Genomic DNA, 17,656 nt, shown 5'->3' with positions numbered 1-17,656 from the left:
GGTGCCAGCTTTATTCTAGAGCATGCCAAGGCTCAAGGGGTAAAGGTTCCCCAAAACTCCTTTCTTCGGGGGGTCTGGTAGAAGGTCCTGGATGATGCCCCAAAGAGACTGAGAGGGTAGGGGTGACCCACTGAAGGACCAAACACCAACCAGGGTTGTCTGCACTTCTCGGCAGGTTCGTTAAGGACCGCCGCCCGTCGATCTCACCCAACTTCAACTTCCTGGGCCAGCTCCTGGAGTACGAGAGGAGCCTGAAGCTCCTCAAGGCCCTGAAAGCCCAGGGTGACCGGGGAGAGGGAGAGGCCCCGCAGGACCCAGCCGAGGTGTCCGAGGGCGGCAGGCACCCCGCGCCGTCTACCTCAGAGAAGGTCGAGGAGGCACCGAGAAGCACAACCTCCGCACCCCCCCCCAGCGACCCCGAGAGGCAAGGTGGGCCTCCCAAGATCTTGTCGCCCACGGCGCTGCAGCAGGGACTCAATGGCTTGCACCTCTCCTCGGAGCGCATCCAGGACACCAACCGCCTGAAACGCTCCTTCTCCCTGGACATCAAATCCGCCTACTCCCCCGGCCTGCGGCAGGACCCCCCGGGTCCCCCCAGCACCGGGGAAGCCCCCAAGCTCTGCAAGCTGGACAGCCCCTCGGGGCCAAATGGCCAGTTCTCCCCGGTGCCCGACAGCCCTGACCGACCCAGCGGTCCCGACCTCCTGCTGGAGGCCAAGGTGAGGCAGCGGCGCAAACACCGGCACGCGGCGGGCTCGCCAGCCCACGGGCTCAGCCTCAACGTCGGCACAGCCCGCAAGAGCCCCGGGACGGAGGAGAGCCTCCAGCAGCCACCGAGGCTCAGCCTTCCTGGCCCACCACCATCCTCCAACGGCTCCTGGGGGGGCGTCCACCTGGAGTCCCCCAGCACCCCGTCCTCCGAAGGAGGCTGGTACTTCAGCACGGACTCAGCCGGCAGTGGCGGTGGTGGTGGCGGCAGTAGCACCAGCGGTGGGACGTTGTTCACCGGCGCCAGCCCGTACCCCCCGTTCGGGTGCAATGGGGTGCCGGGGGGCTGTGAGATCAGACTGAGGGACAAGCAGCGGGCAGAGGCGCGGGACGGGAGGCACAGCTGGCACGAGGAGGCCGGCGCTGAGAAGCAGTTCAAGAGGAGGAGCTGCCAGATGGAGTTCGAGGAGACCATGTCCGAGGGCAGGTCCCGGGAAGAGCTGGGCAAAATAGGCAAACAGTCGAGCTTTTCGGGCAGCATGGAGATCATCGAGGTGTCCTGACACCCATCGCGGGCGCTTGGAGAGCAACGGGGGGGGGGATATTTAAGATGGGGAGAGACGTGGGGAGGGCGGGTGGGGAGTATTTATACCCGTGTGCGCATTTTCGGGAGCGCACATGCCAAAACGAAAGCAAAGAGGAATGAATCCACAGTCAGGAAACATCATGGTGAATGCTTAGTGTCCCCCCCGTTCCCATCCTAGTCCCTCTCTCCTACCCCAGCCCTTGGGTACATCACCCTGGGCTTTTGCACATGGAGCGGTGACAGGAGAGCAGCCCTCAGAGCCCCGTGCTCAAATTTGGGGTGTAAAATTCAAGAGGGAAGGGGCAGGAATTACAATTTGGGGTCGGGAGGGTGAGCAGAGCCTGCTCCTGACTTGGGGGGGGACATGGTCCCATGGGGACGGGGCACAGCACCACTCCGTCAAGGTGGGGAAGGGGCATCCCAGCCACCCCCTCCCTGCACCCCGGTGCACTAAGCATGCGCCCCCGTGTTTCTCTGGCTGAGTATCCTAAAGATGCTGCACTAGAGCAGCCCTATACATATATAAATATATATTATATATAATATAAAGAAAACACACACACACACACAAAGAAAAAAAAAGGTAAATGGTTTTACTGCGATTTTTATTGAGACGTAAATAATATTTCAATTTTTTGTTTTGTTTTTAATTTATTGAAGCTGTTTCATTCTGGCAATGATTTGCAGACAATGTGGGGCGGTACTTTCAGCTCTATTTTTACTGTGTATGGTATTTAAATCTGAAATACGAGTTTCTAAGCAATATCTGAGGCCTGTGGCTCCTTCTATAGCTCATGTCGACGACAAAGATTTTCCCCCATTCCCTCCGGGTGCAGCGAAAAGGGGACAGAAAACTCTTCGGAGCACTTTTTCTAGAAATGAACAAGTGAACAAGCAAGATGTAAAATCTTCTTGCAACACAAACTGAGCCAGAAAACTTCCCTTTCTGGAAGCTGCTGCCGCTTCTTCCCCTTTTCTTAGTCCCTGTTTACTTCTCCTCATCCCCGCCCTGGCCATCGTTCCCATCCCAGACATCATTCCCATCCTGACCATCATCCCCATCCCAGCCATCGACCCCATCCCAGTTGCTACCCCCTTCCCTCCCCTGGGCTGCCCTCCCTGGCAGGAGAGGAAGAGGAGGGAGTCACCCAAAATGGAGGGAAGGGCACTGGGCATCCCTGGGGATGCGTGGGGAAGAGGAAGGCATCCGATGCCACTGCAGCATCAGGAGGGGAGGTCGCTGATGGTTGGGATTTCATGGTGGGGGTATTTTGCCTGCTGTCCCCAGCCCTGAAACTCCTGGGCTGAGTTTTTTTGGGGGGAATGTGTTTGCGGGTGCTTCCCCCCTTCCCAGCTGCCCATACCCATGGGGAGCCAAGCCCTTGCCCCTCCAAAGCCCGACTTCAGGCTTGCTGAGAAGCTGCTTTCTGGAGCTGTAGGCACTGAGCTGCCTCTGCTGCAAAGCACATCTCTCCCTGTGGCTGTCTTTGCTTTCTCCCTTGTCTCGCGCTAGTTTGCAAAGCTAATACCTCAGGGGTCTCCGTTCGTGCGTGTCCGTGTCCTGTGTCATCCTTTGAGCAATTTTTCTTTTCTGGATCTGCGCAGTTTTTTTCTTCCTTCCCCTCGTTCCTCCTCTTGTTGTCCGTTTCTCTCTCTAGATCCAGCTACACGTGACAAAAACAAGCAATCTCAGGTTTAAAGGTGAATGCAGCCCAGAGGCACGCGGGGCTGCGATGATGTGCGGAGGGGCAGCTCACTCCAGCTGCCTGCTCCCTGAACTCCTCTGCCTCTGTGTGCATGTCCACAGCCGAGGTGAGCCTCCCTGGAGGCTCCTTGCTGTCCTCGGCTTGGCTTTATTTTTCCTGTTTTTTCAAAGAGGTCATGCTGGGGAGCTCCCATGTGCTCCCGCCTGGTACCCCAAGGTCCCTTAAGAGCACACCATCATCCATCATTGCCTCCAGCAAACGCCTCAAACCAGCTTAGTCTTGCCGACCTGAACCTTGGAGTAGGTAGAAAGAGCGTTCCTCCTCCCGGCCGTGTGGCCACAAGTTAACCTGATGGTTTGAGAGAGTGATGATGCTGGAAAATTAGCGCCAGGGCTTTTCAGCCTTCGCCTGCTCAGTTTTCAGCCCCTCACACCCTGCTCGTTGTTGCCTGCTCTGCCAACCTCATCCTGACGACAACCTCATCAACCTCATTTACAATCTACCCTTTCTGCCCGTCATTTGTGCTGTGTTCTCATTGGAACTTGAAAAATTTCTCCCTCCTGGCCACAAAAGGTAGACGAAGTCATTCTCTGCCCATCGCCTCCTGCTGCTCTGGGTGGTGACACCTCTTCTCGAGCCCATCCCGTGGTCCTTGAGGGTTGGTACCAGCTCAGGTCAGACAAATTGTTGGCAGGAATCCGTTAGGTGGGCTCTGGCCAGTGAAGGGAGGAATAAGGGACTTCTCAAGTGATTTAATAGGAAAAGGACAACAGGTTGGCACGGCCATGTGGGAGGATGACAGGAGGCAGTAGCAAGGGCTCGTATAACTCATCCTGTTAGCAGACGTGGTGTGCTACAGGAGCCAAAAAGCAGCTGGACTAAGTCAAGGAGGAAGGGGAGAGTGGTGTAGATGAGACACTAAATGTCTGCAAAGAAGCAGATACGTGGTTTGCGTTTTGTCATCTCCACCCTGCCGTGCCCCTGGATGCTCCTCAGCTCTGCTCGAGGCTCTGTGGGCTGCTCTCTCCTCTGAAACCAGAGCACACAGAAACCTTTTAAGACTCATAGATAGATCATAGCTGCCAGGAGACATTCACCACCCACCTCTGCAGCCTTCCTTTGACGTATTTCATATTCATTCTTCCCCTTGATGCTGGGTGTGTGCACCAGAAGCCCTCTCATGTGCAATATTTTAAGGCTGCATCCAGAAAACACCCCTTGACAGGGCAGCTCTGCCTGATCGTCTAGTGCCAGTGCTGACCCAAAGCCATGAGGGTCACCAAGGGGCTTGCAATTAACTTCAGTGTTTTTTTAAATCAGGCTCTGCCTGGTGGACCACTTTGTCCGTGAACCAGAGAGTTACCGTGAGGATGGACCTGTGGTCTGGTGGCCTTCCTCATCACCTCATGGCCAAGCCTTTTTATGGGCTCTCCACCCCAATCCGATGAGGATGGATGCCCTTGTGGTGGCAGGAGTGAGGGCAGAGGAGAGGAAAGGTCCCTCCAGACCAACCCTCAGCTTTCCTTTAGGCTAGGAGGGACACGGTGCCCTTCCCTGAGCCCCATGGCAGGACCCTTCCCACCCGCAGCTTGGAGGCTGAGCACAGCTGGAGGGAGGGCAGAGACCAGGTCGGCAACACCGAGCCAGAGGCTTGGGTTGGAGCAGGCTCGTCCCTAGCCTCGGCAGCAGTGTCCCCAGCCCCTGCTGCCTTCCCAGCCCTTCTCTTTGTTTCTTTGGACCTTCATCCCTGTTATGTCTGCCCCTTAGGAGACTGTGCCCCCACAGAACCCCCTCCCGCTGTCCTGTTCCCCCTACCACTCTTAATACTAATGATAATAAGCTATCAGTGTTGTCATTGCAATCTATGAATGATAGATTTGAGTATTTATGATTATTATTATGATTATTACGGTTATGATTCTGTACTTTTTTGCTTCTTACTCTTTGTATGTTGCTCCTTGTTTCTCTGTTGTGAATAAACGCAAGGCCCCATCACACCTTCTCTCTGCTCCCGAGCCAGAGGAGGCAAACGCTGCCCGGACAGACCCCTGTCGGAGGGTTTGGAGCGGGATGTGTCCCAAGGGCATAAGGACACCCGAACCCAGGGCAGACCCATTCTCTTAACTCTTCCCTTCCCTCCCGCGGCTCCTCTCCCCCCCCTCTGCTGCCTGTCTGCAAGGGGCAGGAACCCGCTGGCACTGAGGCCGGGGAGTTGCATGGTGAAACGGTTCGAGTGTTAGCTTCGAGGGGCATCCAGCTCACCGAGGCAGCTCCCTCCAGCTTGTGGTCCTCTCACCTTCTTCTCTAGCTGCACCTCAAGGCTGCAGCTTCACCTGGAGGGGAGCGGGGTGTGGGTCAGAGGGTTTGCCAAGCCCCCGCTTGCCCCGCTCAGCCCTGGTGCTCCGTCCCAGCGAGGTGCCCTGGGTTTTTCTGGTTTGAGCAGCCTCCCTCCACCTGGGACTGATAAACCAGGGCACCGCAAGCAGGCAGAGACCAGTCCTTTTTTTTTTTTTATCCCCATCCTTACACAGCTTACACAGAGGTTGCAAGGAGATTGGAAGGGGAACATTGTGCCAGGAGGAGACATGAGGGGAAGGGAAGAGGAACCCTGTCTGCACCCCGGTGTGAAATGCCCTGCACCATGTGCCCCGGGAGGGTCAGCCTGATCCCAGGGGCTTAACGCAGCCCAGACACCGTCTGTCGCGACTTCACCTCGTTGTGGGCTGGGCTCCTTCCCATCGCCCCGTGCTGGACTCATTCCTGGGGCTGCTCCGAGACCGTGCCGGAGCTCAGGTCTCGCCCCACTCTCCAGATCCCATGGGGAACCCCTGGGGTCTTGCTCCAGCATCACCCTTCCTACCTCACCACGCTCGGGGCGGACGGGGAGGGAGTGGGCAGGTGCCCCTCAGGCTTAGCTCCCGTCAGCATCCCCGCAGGATCGGGCCCTTCCCCAAAGATCACAGCATGGGGATGGGGTCTGCATCCACCACGGGGGTCCTGAGCAGGGAATAGACACTCCGGCCACCGGCCACACCATGTTCCCTCCGTCACTGTCAATGTGACCGAAGGCAGCTCCGTCCTGCCCCCTCGGACCCAGAGAGACACCCGGCCCCTGCCCCCTCTTTATTTTATTTATTTCCAGCAGCTGCTAGCAGCAGGGCTTTTCTACCCTCTCTTTCTTTTCCTTTCTTTTTGTATTTTGGAACGGCGTGTTGTAATAAATACCCAAATAGGTGTTTTAACAGCTGGTGTCGGCCTTGGTTTGTGGGGGGGCTTTTTGGGATGGGGTTGGAGGGTCCTGTTTTGGGGAGGGCGACGGATTTTTGGCTGCATCCACCAGACCTGGTGGAGAGCTGGACACACAGCCAGACCCACACGTATTTATAGGGCCCCATGGCTGGAGCTGGATTAATTCGAAGCAGAAATAAGCTTCACGGCTGAGCGAGCAGGGGGATAAAAGCTAATTGGGGCATTCGTGGACCCACAGACAGGCGAACGGCCAGGCTGGGGGTGTATAATGGTCTGTGGCTCCCACCGTGCTGGTGGCACCGTTTCAGCAGAGGCTCTCAGGAACATTTCCTCGTGTCCCCTGCCAGGAGTTTACCTTGGAGGGAGGCGAAGCCGTGAGCAGGCTCCCCGCAGCGCTGGCTCCAGAAAGCTGCTGCACTCATCAAGCCACGCAATTATTGTTACTGAGCACGGAGGGGATACCCAGCCCCCAGCAGATGCTGAAGCTGCACCCCAGCTAGATCCGCTTGCCTCCCACGAGCGCGCTCCCCTCACCCCGCTGCAGCCACCGAGCACTTTCCTCCCCCTGCCCCTCCTGGCGGTTTGCACGGCACAAACCATTACTGCAACGAGAAACCCAGGAACGTCCTTTTTCCAGCTCTCGGGCTTTTATTGACTCGGAATGGCTGCCAAGCCTATAAATAAATGTTCCTTGCACTAAATATAGCAGCCACTGAAATAGGGCTGCCGTCTATTTATTTAGCTTGTGGCCTCTTTGAAAGCTCGCCAGCCAGCGCTGCCTCTACCTTCGCTGCGTCCCACCCGGGGCCGCGGCCACCCACCGCGGGGGCACGGCTGAGTCAGCGCGGGGAGAAGGGGTCACCCAAAACCAGCCCTGTCCCAAAGGTCCCCGCAGCCGGGATGTCCCCAGTGTGGCAGCAGAGGGTGCAGCGGACCCCCCAGCCCTTCCCATAGCGCTGGGGTTTAGGGAGTGTTTGCTGGGTCTGAACCACAAGGTGTTTTCCCCTCCTGGGATGACTCAGGACCTCAGGTGTGAGGACTGCTCTTGCGCTACAGACACTGCCCCAGCAGCAGAAGGATGGCACTTACCTTGGGCTGCGATGGTTCCCGTGCAGCCCCATGCCAGCAAAGGGGAAAAAAAACGTCACTCCCTGGAAAGCCACATTTGCTCCTGGAGCAATCCAAGACATTAATAATGCTTAGCACTTAGAGCGAGTTGTGCTAAACATGAGCTAATCCTTACAACACCCATGGGAAGGAGAAAAGTAATTATTGTTATTGGGCTTGATTTTCCCTTTCCCATGCACCCCTGCAGATGAGGATTGGCTCTACCAGCCCCAGATTGCTCTGCAAATCAGAGGAGGAGCACACTCAGCCCAGTTTTTGCAAATAGGAAACCTGGAGCAAAGACGGCAGGCTATTTGCCAGAGGCCACACAAGAAGGCAGAGTACCTGGGGGAAGTCCTGGCCCCTAATCCCATCCTGTCAAAGGGTCCTGGTCCCCTTGCAGGTCCTCTCCTGGGGGATGCTTTGTATGGCTTCTCTCCTTCCTCTCCTCCACAGTGTCACGGCACGAGGCGGTGAGACACCCTGCTCTCAGCAGCAGCAGATGCAGATAACACTCATGATGCACCACGCTGCCTGGTTTTAACCCTGGCAGAGCTGAGATGCTGCTGGGGTCCCTGCTGGGTGCAGAGGGCTTGGGTTCAGTTGGGGAGCTGCAGGTGAGAGAGGAGGTGGGCGCCCAGGTGATGGGCATCACCCTATCAGGGTGCCTTACAGGCAGAAAGAGGGAGAGAATGCAAGACAAGCTTGGGGACAGCTTTGAGGTGGACTGCAGAGCCAGGTGGCTTGGGACAGCATCCTGGGGAACAGCAGCTTGACCGGGAGAGGGATGCAAGCTGCCTCCCACCACAAACCAAGCAGAAGGCACCCCAGCACGAGGGATGGCCCTACCATTTGGAAGGGCCATGTTATGGACACAGGTGGCATGGGAGAAAGGAGGGGATGCCCCTTTCACTAGTGGCTCTGCAGTAATGGGGAGCTCCCCAAAACTGGAGATGCTTTCAACGCCTCCATTTTGCTCCCCAGACACGCTCTTCTGTTGGCTGAGAGCCCCGCGCTCGGTGTCTGAGTGGAAATACCGTCTGTCAGCGGTACCCAGATGATGTCATTTAGTTTTCCAGGCTTCTGGGCTGAGCCAGCAGCTCGAGCCAGTATGACTGGATGGCCTTTATTTAGCAGGAGCCCAAGCGCAGCCGAGCCCGGGTCTCGGTGGCACCTGGCAGCGGGTTGCGCCCTCCGCCGCGTCTCCACCGCTGATGCAACCCCGGCTGCGGTGGGGATGGCAGAGTGCCCTGAGAAGGTCGCTTTGGGGAGGCTCAGCCTGGGACCAGGGAGTTGGGCGGGTGGCAGGGGGATGCTCTGGGGAGCAGGGGGTGGCACTGCTCGGCTGTGCTGCCCACTGGCCCCGGGACCCGACCTGCAGTGGGGTGGGAAGTGTGATGGGCGCCCACCAGGCAGTCCTCTCCTTCTTCAGCCATGCCCTGCCAACCTGCAGGTCCCTCTGGGCAATGTGTGTGCCCGAGGAGCTATCAGAGCCCTGGGTGCTTTATTTCCCCTTGAGAAACTCCATTGGAGCGTGGCAGCATCCTCATCCCCGCATTTACTCTCACCAGGCTGGGTTGTTGTAAACAAGCAAGCGGGCGGGCCCTGGGTGCTTTTTAGCTGGAAAGCAAATGGTTTCACCCCTCCTCCTTCCACTGACACCCCCTAACCTGCCTCTTCTCCCTCAGCAGCAGCTCCTGACAGGCGAGCGGCTAAGAATAGCCCTGCTGCTGGCTCCAGGCTGGTGCTGTTTGCTCAGTGACTCAGAGCTGGCCGGGCAGGCACTTACTCAAAGGGCCCCATTACTCATCCGTCTGCATCGCCCCAAGGATGGGGTTTGTGTCTCTCACTCGCCTCTCCTTTAAAGATGCTTTATTTATTTCTTTTTAATCAAGCTGTCTTCTGCAAAGAGAGGTCGTTACCCTGCCATGGATTTACCACTAAATATGTTTGCCCCGATCCCAAACGTTGCAACCCCCATTTATCACACTCCCACACTGACGGCCCCACGGTGTTGCTCCTGCTCAGTGCCCTGCCAGGGGGAAGCTGCATGGGCAAAAGAAAATGCCTCCCAAAAATCGCATTTGAGGGCATCCATGCTGAATGCTGGTGTGGAGATGGCCATGCCCAAATCCACCCAGACCCTTGGATGTTCCCATCCTGCCACAGCCCCTGCTAATTGCAACCCTCCCTCCTCTCCGCCTCACTGCCCAGGGGATGCTGTGGTGTCTGCATTACACCTTGGTGAATTACAACAGGCCTCCTCCACTTCAAAAAGTGGCTCCAGTGACCAGAACCAAAAAAGACACCATCTTCCCCATCTGGTTTGCTCCCCCGAGGCGCTCTCTGAGTCACAGCCAGCTGTGCTGGGAACAGAGCTGCATCCTGCCCGGCTGGCGTGTGCCTGCCGTGACGTGATGGCCATCGTTTTATTCTCCTGCCTCTGTTTCAACCCCTGGTCTCCCCCCCCCCCCCTTTTTTTTTTTTTTCTCTCTCCTCCAGTCTCTAGCCCTCTCCCTACCCTCTTGCTTCATGGCATCGCTCTTCCCCCCTCCCACCGTCGGGGCAGGACCTGCTGCACCCACTGGCTCCTCGGCGTGCGTAATGGGCTGACATTATCTCCCCGGGTCACTCCGCTTTGGAGGATTACCTCACTGAGAAAACAGGCACCGGCATGCATGCTTGTGCACACCCATCTCATGCAAACAGATCCACCCGCACGGGAACAGGCAGCAGCACAGGAAGGTGCACCACAGACCAGGCGATAAAGGGGCGAACCGGACCGGGTGAGGACTTTGTGGCCCCCACGTGCTGATGGCAGGGAGGTGGTGGCACAGGGTGGTGAAGAAAGAGGCTGCTTTAATCCACAGGTGGGAGAGAAGTGCTAAGATCTGCCCCAGCTCTATGGCTCCATGCAGCCCTGTTGGGTGGAGTTTGTGGTCCCCAGCATCCCTCTGCCAGGTGGGCCTGTGCAAGCAGTCTGGCTGGATTTAGGATGGGGTGCCTCTCCTCACCGCCCTGCCCTCTACACAGATGCTAAGGGCCTGATTATGCATGGCTAATATGGGAAGAGCTTCTCCATCCATCCATCCATCCATCCATCCATCCATCCATCCATCCATCCATCCATCCATCCATCCATCCATCCATCCATCCAAAATGAGCTAGCCACCACACAAAGCCCTTCACGGGAGAGCTGGGGGCTTGTGCCCTGGTGTCCCCAGCTCTGCAGCACCAAGCCCAGCAGCTGGGGACATGGGACAGAGGGAAGCAGGACCCCAGGGCCCTCTGGGACAGCTTTCCCAGGCACCTGCCTCAAAGCTGGGCTCCGAGCGGGGTCCCAGCCGTGCCAAGAGCTGCGTCCTCACCCTGCAGAGCCCCGCAGCCCTGGCAGGGACCAGCCTGCGAGCAGCCTCTAGTGGCAGCTCCTGACAGCTCTCAGGGCTCGTTAAACCACCAAAATTTTGTCTGCAACAGCAGGTGATGGGAAAGGAAGTTCAGCCTCATTTCAGACCCTCCAGGAGCAATGCTCAGTGCCTCACTGTGCAGGCGTCCCATCCTGGCCCCTTCGTTGTCCCCATGGGGTGGAGGGTCCCTGTTGCCTTCCAGATCCAAGCACCAGGAGCTCAGCAGTCCTCCCAGGCTCAGCCCATCGTTTATGGTGTGAGCCATAATGCTGCAGCCTTCAGCACCCACAGACCAGGCTTCAAGGCATGGCTTCAGCTTCAAGTACATCACCAAGTCAAAGCGCTGCCTCTTGCTGTAGTGTGACCCTGGGGAACAGTGGGTTCAGCCCTGGGTGCTGTGAGGGGAGGGAAAAGCTGCTCCCCCAGTGCCTTGCACCCCTCCAAAGCCAGGCAGACAGGAATCAGCACTGAGATCTCTTAGGTAACAGAATAACCTCTTCAGGCATGGGAAATCTCCTCCTTTTGGTTATTTAATGGGGTGTTTTAAGAGCTATTTAAGAGACAGAGGTATTTAAGAGGCGTGAATGTGGCCCTAAGGGACGTGGTTTAGTCCTGGAACTCATCAGGTCAGGCTGATGGTTGGACTTGGTGATCTCAAAGGTCTTTTCCAACCTAACTGATTTTATGATTTTATATCAGAGTGGACTGAAAAGGAGGCAGCCAGCAAGATAACCCAGGGAACTGCAAGGAGTCATCTGGCTCGCATAACCTCTGTGCTTTCACCTGCTCCACCCCTGACGGCCACTCAGCTGCGCATCTGGCAGCACCTGGCCAAAGACCAAGCCTCGATCCCCCTCCTCACTAGAAAATTGCTCCGTGTGCTGAGAAGTGATGAAAAAGGATCCTCCTGGCCCTGCACTCCGCCTTGCCACCTCCCAGGGCTGCGCCAGGCAGAGCTGCTGACAGATGCAGAGACAGCACCAAGCCTTCCTCCCGCCCGGACTGCCTGCCCTTGGCTCTTGCACCCACCGAAGCTCTTAGCAATGAGCTCACCCCTCTATTATCGCTGATCCAGGAGTCTGGAGGCTCTCGGAAGCACGGTATCGATCCCTGCCTCTTACACGTCCCCCCCAGGGCTGCAGTTTCAGGAAAGCTCTTTGCCTCTCCCCGCTCTGCCTCTCCTTCGCGGCCTCCAGGAACGCGCTTCCAGGGGGAGCTTGGAGCTGGGGGCCAGGACCGTGGTGAGAGGGATGGGGGCTAAGCCTGGCCTCTGTGCTTTGGCTGTCCGTGTGCTGGGAAAAGGCACAGTGGGCATTTCACAAACTCAAAAGAAGGTGCAATCTCCCCCTTCCCAGGGGGTTACGGGTGGAGGACCCCTGGTGCCCTGCATGGGACCCAGCCCCATGTGGTCTCTGCTCATCGACAGCATGGACTTTGTGAAGGCAATGTGCCCGAGGTCTCTTTTCTGTCCTCCCTCTACCAAGCTTGCAGAGGTGCTGGTGTGACTTGTGCCAGCCAGGAAGCAGGTGACAGCAGTGCCCCTGTGCAAACTCAGCCAGCGGCACTCACAGATAAGCTGGCTCATCTGCCAGGCAGTACTCGCTTATGGCAATGATCAACTCAGCAGCATCCTGCTGCCTCTGGAGGGAAATCCTACTGTGGTGAGGGAGAGGCAGCAGGGCAGGGGATGCTGCTACTTCTTGTCCTACCCGGGCACTCTCACTTGGAGGGCAGACAGGGGCTCAGCCTGTTTGTGGGGACTTTTGCCTTGCAGACAGGAGTTTTGTGAACGCTGCCAGCACCATGCCAGAGCAAATAACCCCACTCTGCACCCCAAAGGCTGCTTCTCCCACCTGTTCAGGTCCACTTTGCACATGCAGCCAGGTGCCACCATGAGGAGCCGCAAGGCGGTCAAAAGAGGCTGGTAGAGCTACAGCCAGGAACCAGGGCTCCTTGCCTTGCTATGACACAAACAGTTTGCAGCCCAGCCCCTTACCAAATGGGCTGCCTCACTCCCCCCACATTCCCAGGAAGACTTTCAGGTGCCTGGGTATGCTTCATAAATGACTAATGAGCCTTGCAAACATTAGTGCTCTGCCGGCTGCCAGAAGCAGACTGAGATCAAGCCCTCCCTTGCGTCCATCAGCTCCACCCAGGAAGCAGACTTGCCTTTGACAACAACCACAATAAGAAGCAGGCAGCCAAAGAAACCCACAGTGCCCTGAGCAGGAGAGCTGTGATGCTTGCATCACAGGAAGGGAGATGGAGAGGGAGAAAACCTCCTGGGAAGGGGTGACTGTCCATGAAGGAGAAAACCTTGTACCTAGCACCAGCCACCTTCACACTGGTCCTTGAATCACAGCTGTGGTTTCTCCCTGGAGGCAGGTTTGGGCTCGCATGGGGAAGTCTCTCATTTTTGGGGTGGACTTGTAGACAACAGCCTGTGGAGTGGACAGAGGAAATCTCCATGCTCAAAACCAGAGTTTTTCCTTTTAAAATTGCTCCCGCGGCTCTGGTTTGCAGATGGGATGCAGGAGCAGATGCTTGATCTCCTAGAAGGACCAACAGATGGACTTCTGTACCCCATGAAGGTATACTCCAAGGACTTATTTCAGCTGATCTCACACATACGAGCGATAGCCCTCCAGTAACAACCTGTGGTGTCTGCTCTAGGTGGCGGTTCTCTCATGGCACCACTGGATCCCATTACATCTGAGGAACTTGCCCTGGACAAAGAGGTCTTTCCCTCATCCTACCCGCCTGCATTTCAAGCACATTAGCACATTATTGTGTGCGTGGGCCAGAATTTAGCTGACTCCTGGCACTTATTGCCCTCACAGCTCTGAGTCAAAGGAGGAAGAGGACAGGTCACCTTCCACTGCTGATGCTACGAAGTAGGCATGAAATAAGCCTGACCTTCGTGTACTGCATTTGCTGGAGAAATCAACACTTCCTATACATAGAAAAATCAATGAAAAGTGACTTACCAAATGAATCCCTGCTGATCTTGGCCCAGGACAAAACCTCCCACATCAAGAGGGCCTTACACAGCCACCTTCCAAACCCCAAACCCAAAGCCTGAACTTCCCTCCATCAGGCCACCGCCCTATCTGCCCCCAGCTAGAAACCGTGAGCGACCCTGGCAGAAATCTTCCTCCCGTGGCTGCAGGAAGGGCTCCTGCTGCTCTGACGGCCATCAGATGGTGCCATTGAGTCTTCTGTGGAAGCCAAGCCCCGAGGAGCGCGGGTTTACACCAGGGACCATGTTGGCTTCTCGCTCCATCTCGCCCACTTCCAAAAAAAAGACCAAGCGAAGAGATTTTTCTAGCATAGTAAAGTAAATGTGCTTTTTCTGCTGTTGCCAACGATGTTAGCAAGCACCCATGTCACTGTTTTTAGTGGGTTTTGCACCAGTCTTGCAAGACAGGGTGTATTCTTGCAGCTGGACTCTAGTGATACCAGGATAGGAGCAAGTGATAGCAGTTTAGGAGCATTTTGGCCTCAGTTTCCCCAAAACAAGGTGTGTTTACTACTGGAAAGATTTAGAAAAGAGGAATTGAGATCAAGCCGAGCAGAAATGAAAGAGCAGCAGCGTTAGCAAAAGCTCCCTTTCGCAGTGATGTGGGATGCGGGACATGCTCAGGCAGTCCTAGAGAGCTCCTGTTTGGGGTGAGCTCCTGGCCACCTCCCCCTGCTTCTTCCCTTTTTGTTTTTAGCACAGCATACAAAACAAGGAGTGGAGGGTTGTGCATCAGGGCACGCTGCTCGCAATGCTCTCATCACATCTGATGTCTCCCCTCCAGACATGGGGCCGGCATGTCCCAGGGTTTTGAATTAATAATTCTCTTAGAGGCAGGCTGTGGTTTGCAATGGCCAGAGCCTGGCACTGCCGTCCAGCTGAGGTCTTTACCTGGCATTGCAAATATGCACAGATAATAACTGATTACTGCTTTTCCTGGGTTGGCTTTGGGTTTTAATTGTGTGAGATGAGAGAGGAGAAAAAATGCCAGCAAGATGAGGAAGGCTGGGGAGGAGGGCGAGGAGAAATCATTACAATTGCATTTAGTCAGTGATAAGCATGGCTGCTGAGCCGGGCTGGGTGCTTTCCAAGCACGGTGGGAGCCAGCTTCAATTTCACAGCATAATCTTTCCTGTGGCCTTAAAATAACTTCTCCCTGCCCCCAGGGTGTCACAGGAGCTGAAGAGCCATGTGTGCCCCTTCCCTGAGCAGCCCCACGCTCGGCGCTGCCTTATCATCACCTGGGGGCTGCTTTGAGAGCGGTCACATCACACATGTCACACTGAGACACCGAGCTCTGGGGCAGAAAGGGGACATTTTGCAGACCTGTGGTCTCCCCAGGAGGGTGGCAGGCTGGGGACAGTTGGCTGTTTGAGCTTGTCTTCAGTGCCAGCAAAAGAGCAGCTTCCCCGAACCACTCGGCAGAGATGGGACCTCGTCACTGTCGGGGCTAATTGCTCATGTGAGACGTATTTACAGAAGCAACTGTTTGTGCAGAGCAAGGCAGACAAACAGACTCCTGTTCTGCCAGGCACCCTTTGTAATCGCTGGGGGCTGGGAATCCTTCCATGTGGGCATGGGAGGCCTCGTTTGTACTGCGGGCACCAGTCCTGCACCGGGCTGGATGGCACTGGCAGGATGCTGAGCCCCCGTCCTGACTCCCAGACCACCAGGAACGAAGGCCAGGTCCTGGCACAGGAGCTTTGCTGTCCCCACAGCTTGCAAATTTGGGGGTTCTGCAGAGATAAATCCTGCCCTGTAGAACAAGCAGGTGCAGCTGGGGGGGACACAGCACCAGCCCTCGCACCATGCTCCTTCAAGGCGCCAGAAAGTTGTCCTGTGCCTCTGCAAATAATAGCTAAGGCTGCTTGCTTAAAAGCATCCAAATAACAGACTGAAATAAATCCTTCTGCCCATTCCTCTGTTGCCTGCTGGGTTTGTTTTGTTGTGTTCATGGATTTTTGTTTGTTTGTTTGGTTGGTTTTTATGAGGTAGAGGCCTAGGGGGAATTTTGCCATGTGGGAGAGAGATGCAGCATTAGGCAAATAATGCAATTTCTGGCACCACCTCCATCTTCCTGCACAACCAGTGGGGATGGGTGATCCCTGCCTTCCACTTCTGTGCACCACTTTGTCCTTGCAGGCAGCCCACAAGTGGATATTCCCCTCCCAGTGTGAAAACGGATCCCCTGCTCCCCTCCTCCTGCCCCTTTCTCTGCCCTGAGACAGGCAGGGCAATAGGATACACTTGGGGAAGAGCTTATCAGTGAGGAAAAGCAGCATCGCCTACAGCAAGATGTATGGGATCTGATGTGCCAGTCCTGCTGCTCCTTTCTGAGTGAATATTCAATTTGGTTAGTGCTGGTCAGGCTAAATGAGAGCGTGGCTTTGGGCACGGTTTGCCCACAATGCCGTGGTAGCACCAGCACAGGGTCAAGTGGAAACCTGTGCTCATCAGGCTTACGGAGCTCTCCCCAAACCATGGTCCAGAGCAGCTTCATGGTGGTCATCGGGATTTACCAAGCTTTGTAGCTGTAACTCAAACTTTTAGCTACCATTCGCTTTAACATCATTTTGTTTTCTCACAAACAACCATTATCCCTCAGTTGGAAGAACAGATATCTGCTTAATTCTGAGCACTCCTAAGCAATGAAGGTTTCAGAGCATTTCCCATCATTTCTCACAAGACGTTTGATGTAGAGGGAAGTATTGCTTTCATTTTCCAGATGGGGAAACTGAGGCATGAGGAAGGTGTTGCTCAATAATACTCAGTGGAGGGAGGGAAAAAAAAAAAATCCTCAGTCACCACTAGTCTCGTGCTTTAACATCCACTCATAAGTTGTTCTGTAAAAGAGGAAACATCCAATGTTTCTGTTCTCCTGTGACAGGGAGATTGAGAACATTTTTATCTGGAGATTTACTCTCTTCGGCATCTCTGGAAATGCAGACACCCAAGCACAGATTTTCAGCACGCCTCCCCAAAGCTTCAGCCCTCTCTTAGGCATCTAAACACAAGCTGTATTTCCTAGCTAGTTGGGTTCAATATACCTTTTTTTTTTTTTTTTTTTTTTTTTTTTCAGTCTGGTCCTCAGCATGGTTGATAGCCTAGTTGCAAGACAATATCTAAAACGTCTTACTATTATTGGCAGCAATCAATATTTATAACCACTCACGGTGTTTATTTATGAAAAAATCAAATGTTCCAACCAAGAAGAGATGCTGTTATTAATATCCAGCATGATTAACGATCACATTGCAGGCAGGCCCACGCTGTCAGACTCATGCACTTTGCTTTTTCTAGTGGCTCTGCAGGAATTTGAACCATAACATGTTTCATGCACAGGGACAAAGACGTTTTGTCCCAGGGAAGGAATATGTGGATGTTTTTGACTTAAAGAGCCAGTGCCGCATTCAGAACTTCACAAACACACCATTTTGATCCCAAGTCCATCGGTCTGTCACTGAATGTGTAGTTCCTTCTGCAGCTGAAGGTCTGGATCTGAGCAGCAGATTTCCAGCCTGCTAAGCTCCCTGGGAATGATGTTGCCTCAAATCAAGAAGAGAAAACTCATACAGCAATGCTTTCTCCTGCTCCTCAACCATAACCACAGCCACACTTAGGGATAGAAAAGGGACTGTGCAAAGCTCCTGAAACCATTTGGCCTCTTTGCTCTGTTACTCTTGTCAAGGTATCAGCTCTGAGGCCCCTCGGCCCCACACCAAACAGTGGGATGTGGAGGAGGGACAGGTGTTTCTGATGCAATATGCCAGGGAGCAAAGGTCACTTCCACTCCTTAGCGCTCCACAGCCTAAGTCGATGTTTGCCCACCTGCGCCTTGCGCTGTTCCTGCTGCAGGAGGCAATGTCAACAAAAT

The 17,656-nt window shown here is 55.1% G+C and overlaps 1 protein-coding gene and 1 long non-coding RNA gene across 5 annotated transcripts in view; both read left to right on the top strand.

Moving 5' to 3' along the window:
- Positions 1–6,242, top strand: part of DUSP8 (dual specificity phosphatase 8) — a 40,206-nt gene extending 33,964 nt beyond the window's left edge. For all 4 annotated transcript variants that reach the window (XM_068683411.1, XM_068683412.1, XM_068683413.1 and 1 more), the window contains one exon: positions 176–6,242. In XM_068683411.1, coding sequence (XP_068539512.1) covers positions 176–1,271 — 1,096 coding nt within the window. In that variant the 3' untranslated portion in view covers positions 1,272–6,242. The remainder of the gene's footprint in view (positions 1–175) is intronic.
- Positions 6,243–8,473: 2,231 nt separating this feature from the next.
- LOC137857196 (uncharacterized) lies at positions 8,474–15,708 on the top strand. Its single transcript, XR_011097006.1, has 3 exons — positions 8,474–8,614; positions 9,859–10,142; positions 11,463–15,708. It is a non-coding gene; the product is annotated as an uncharacterized lncRNA (long non-coding RNA).
- Positions 15,709–17,656: the final 1,948 nt, after the last annotated feature.

This window comes from Anas acuta, chromosome 5 (assembly GCF_963932015.1).
Source record: "Anas acuta chromosome 5, bAnaAcu1.1, whole genome shotgun sequence".
NCBI classification, from domain to species: domain Eukaryota; kingdom Metazoa; phylum Chordata; class Aves; order Anseriformes; family Anatidae; genus Anas; species Anas acuta.
Note: the sequence above shows the minus strand (reverse complement) of the source record. Positions and strands in the feature narration are given on the sequence as shown.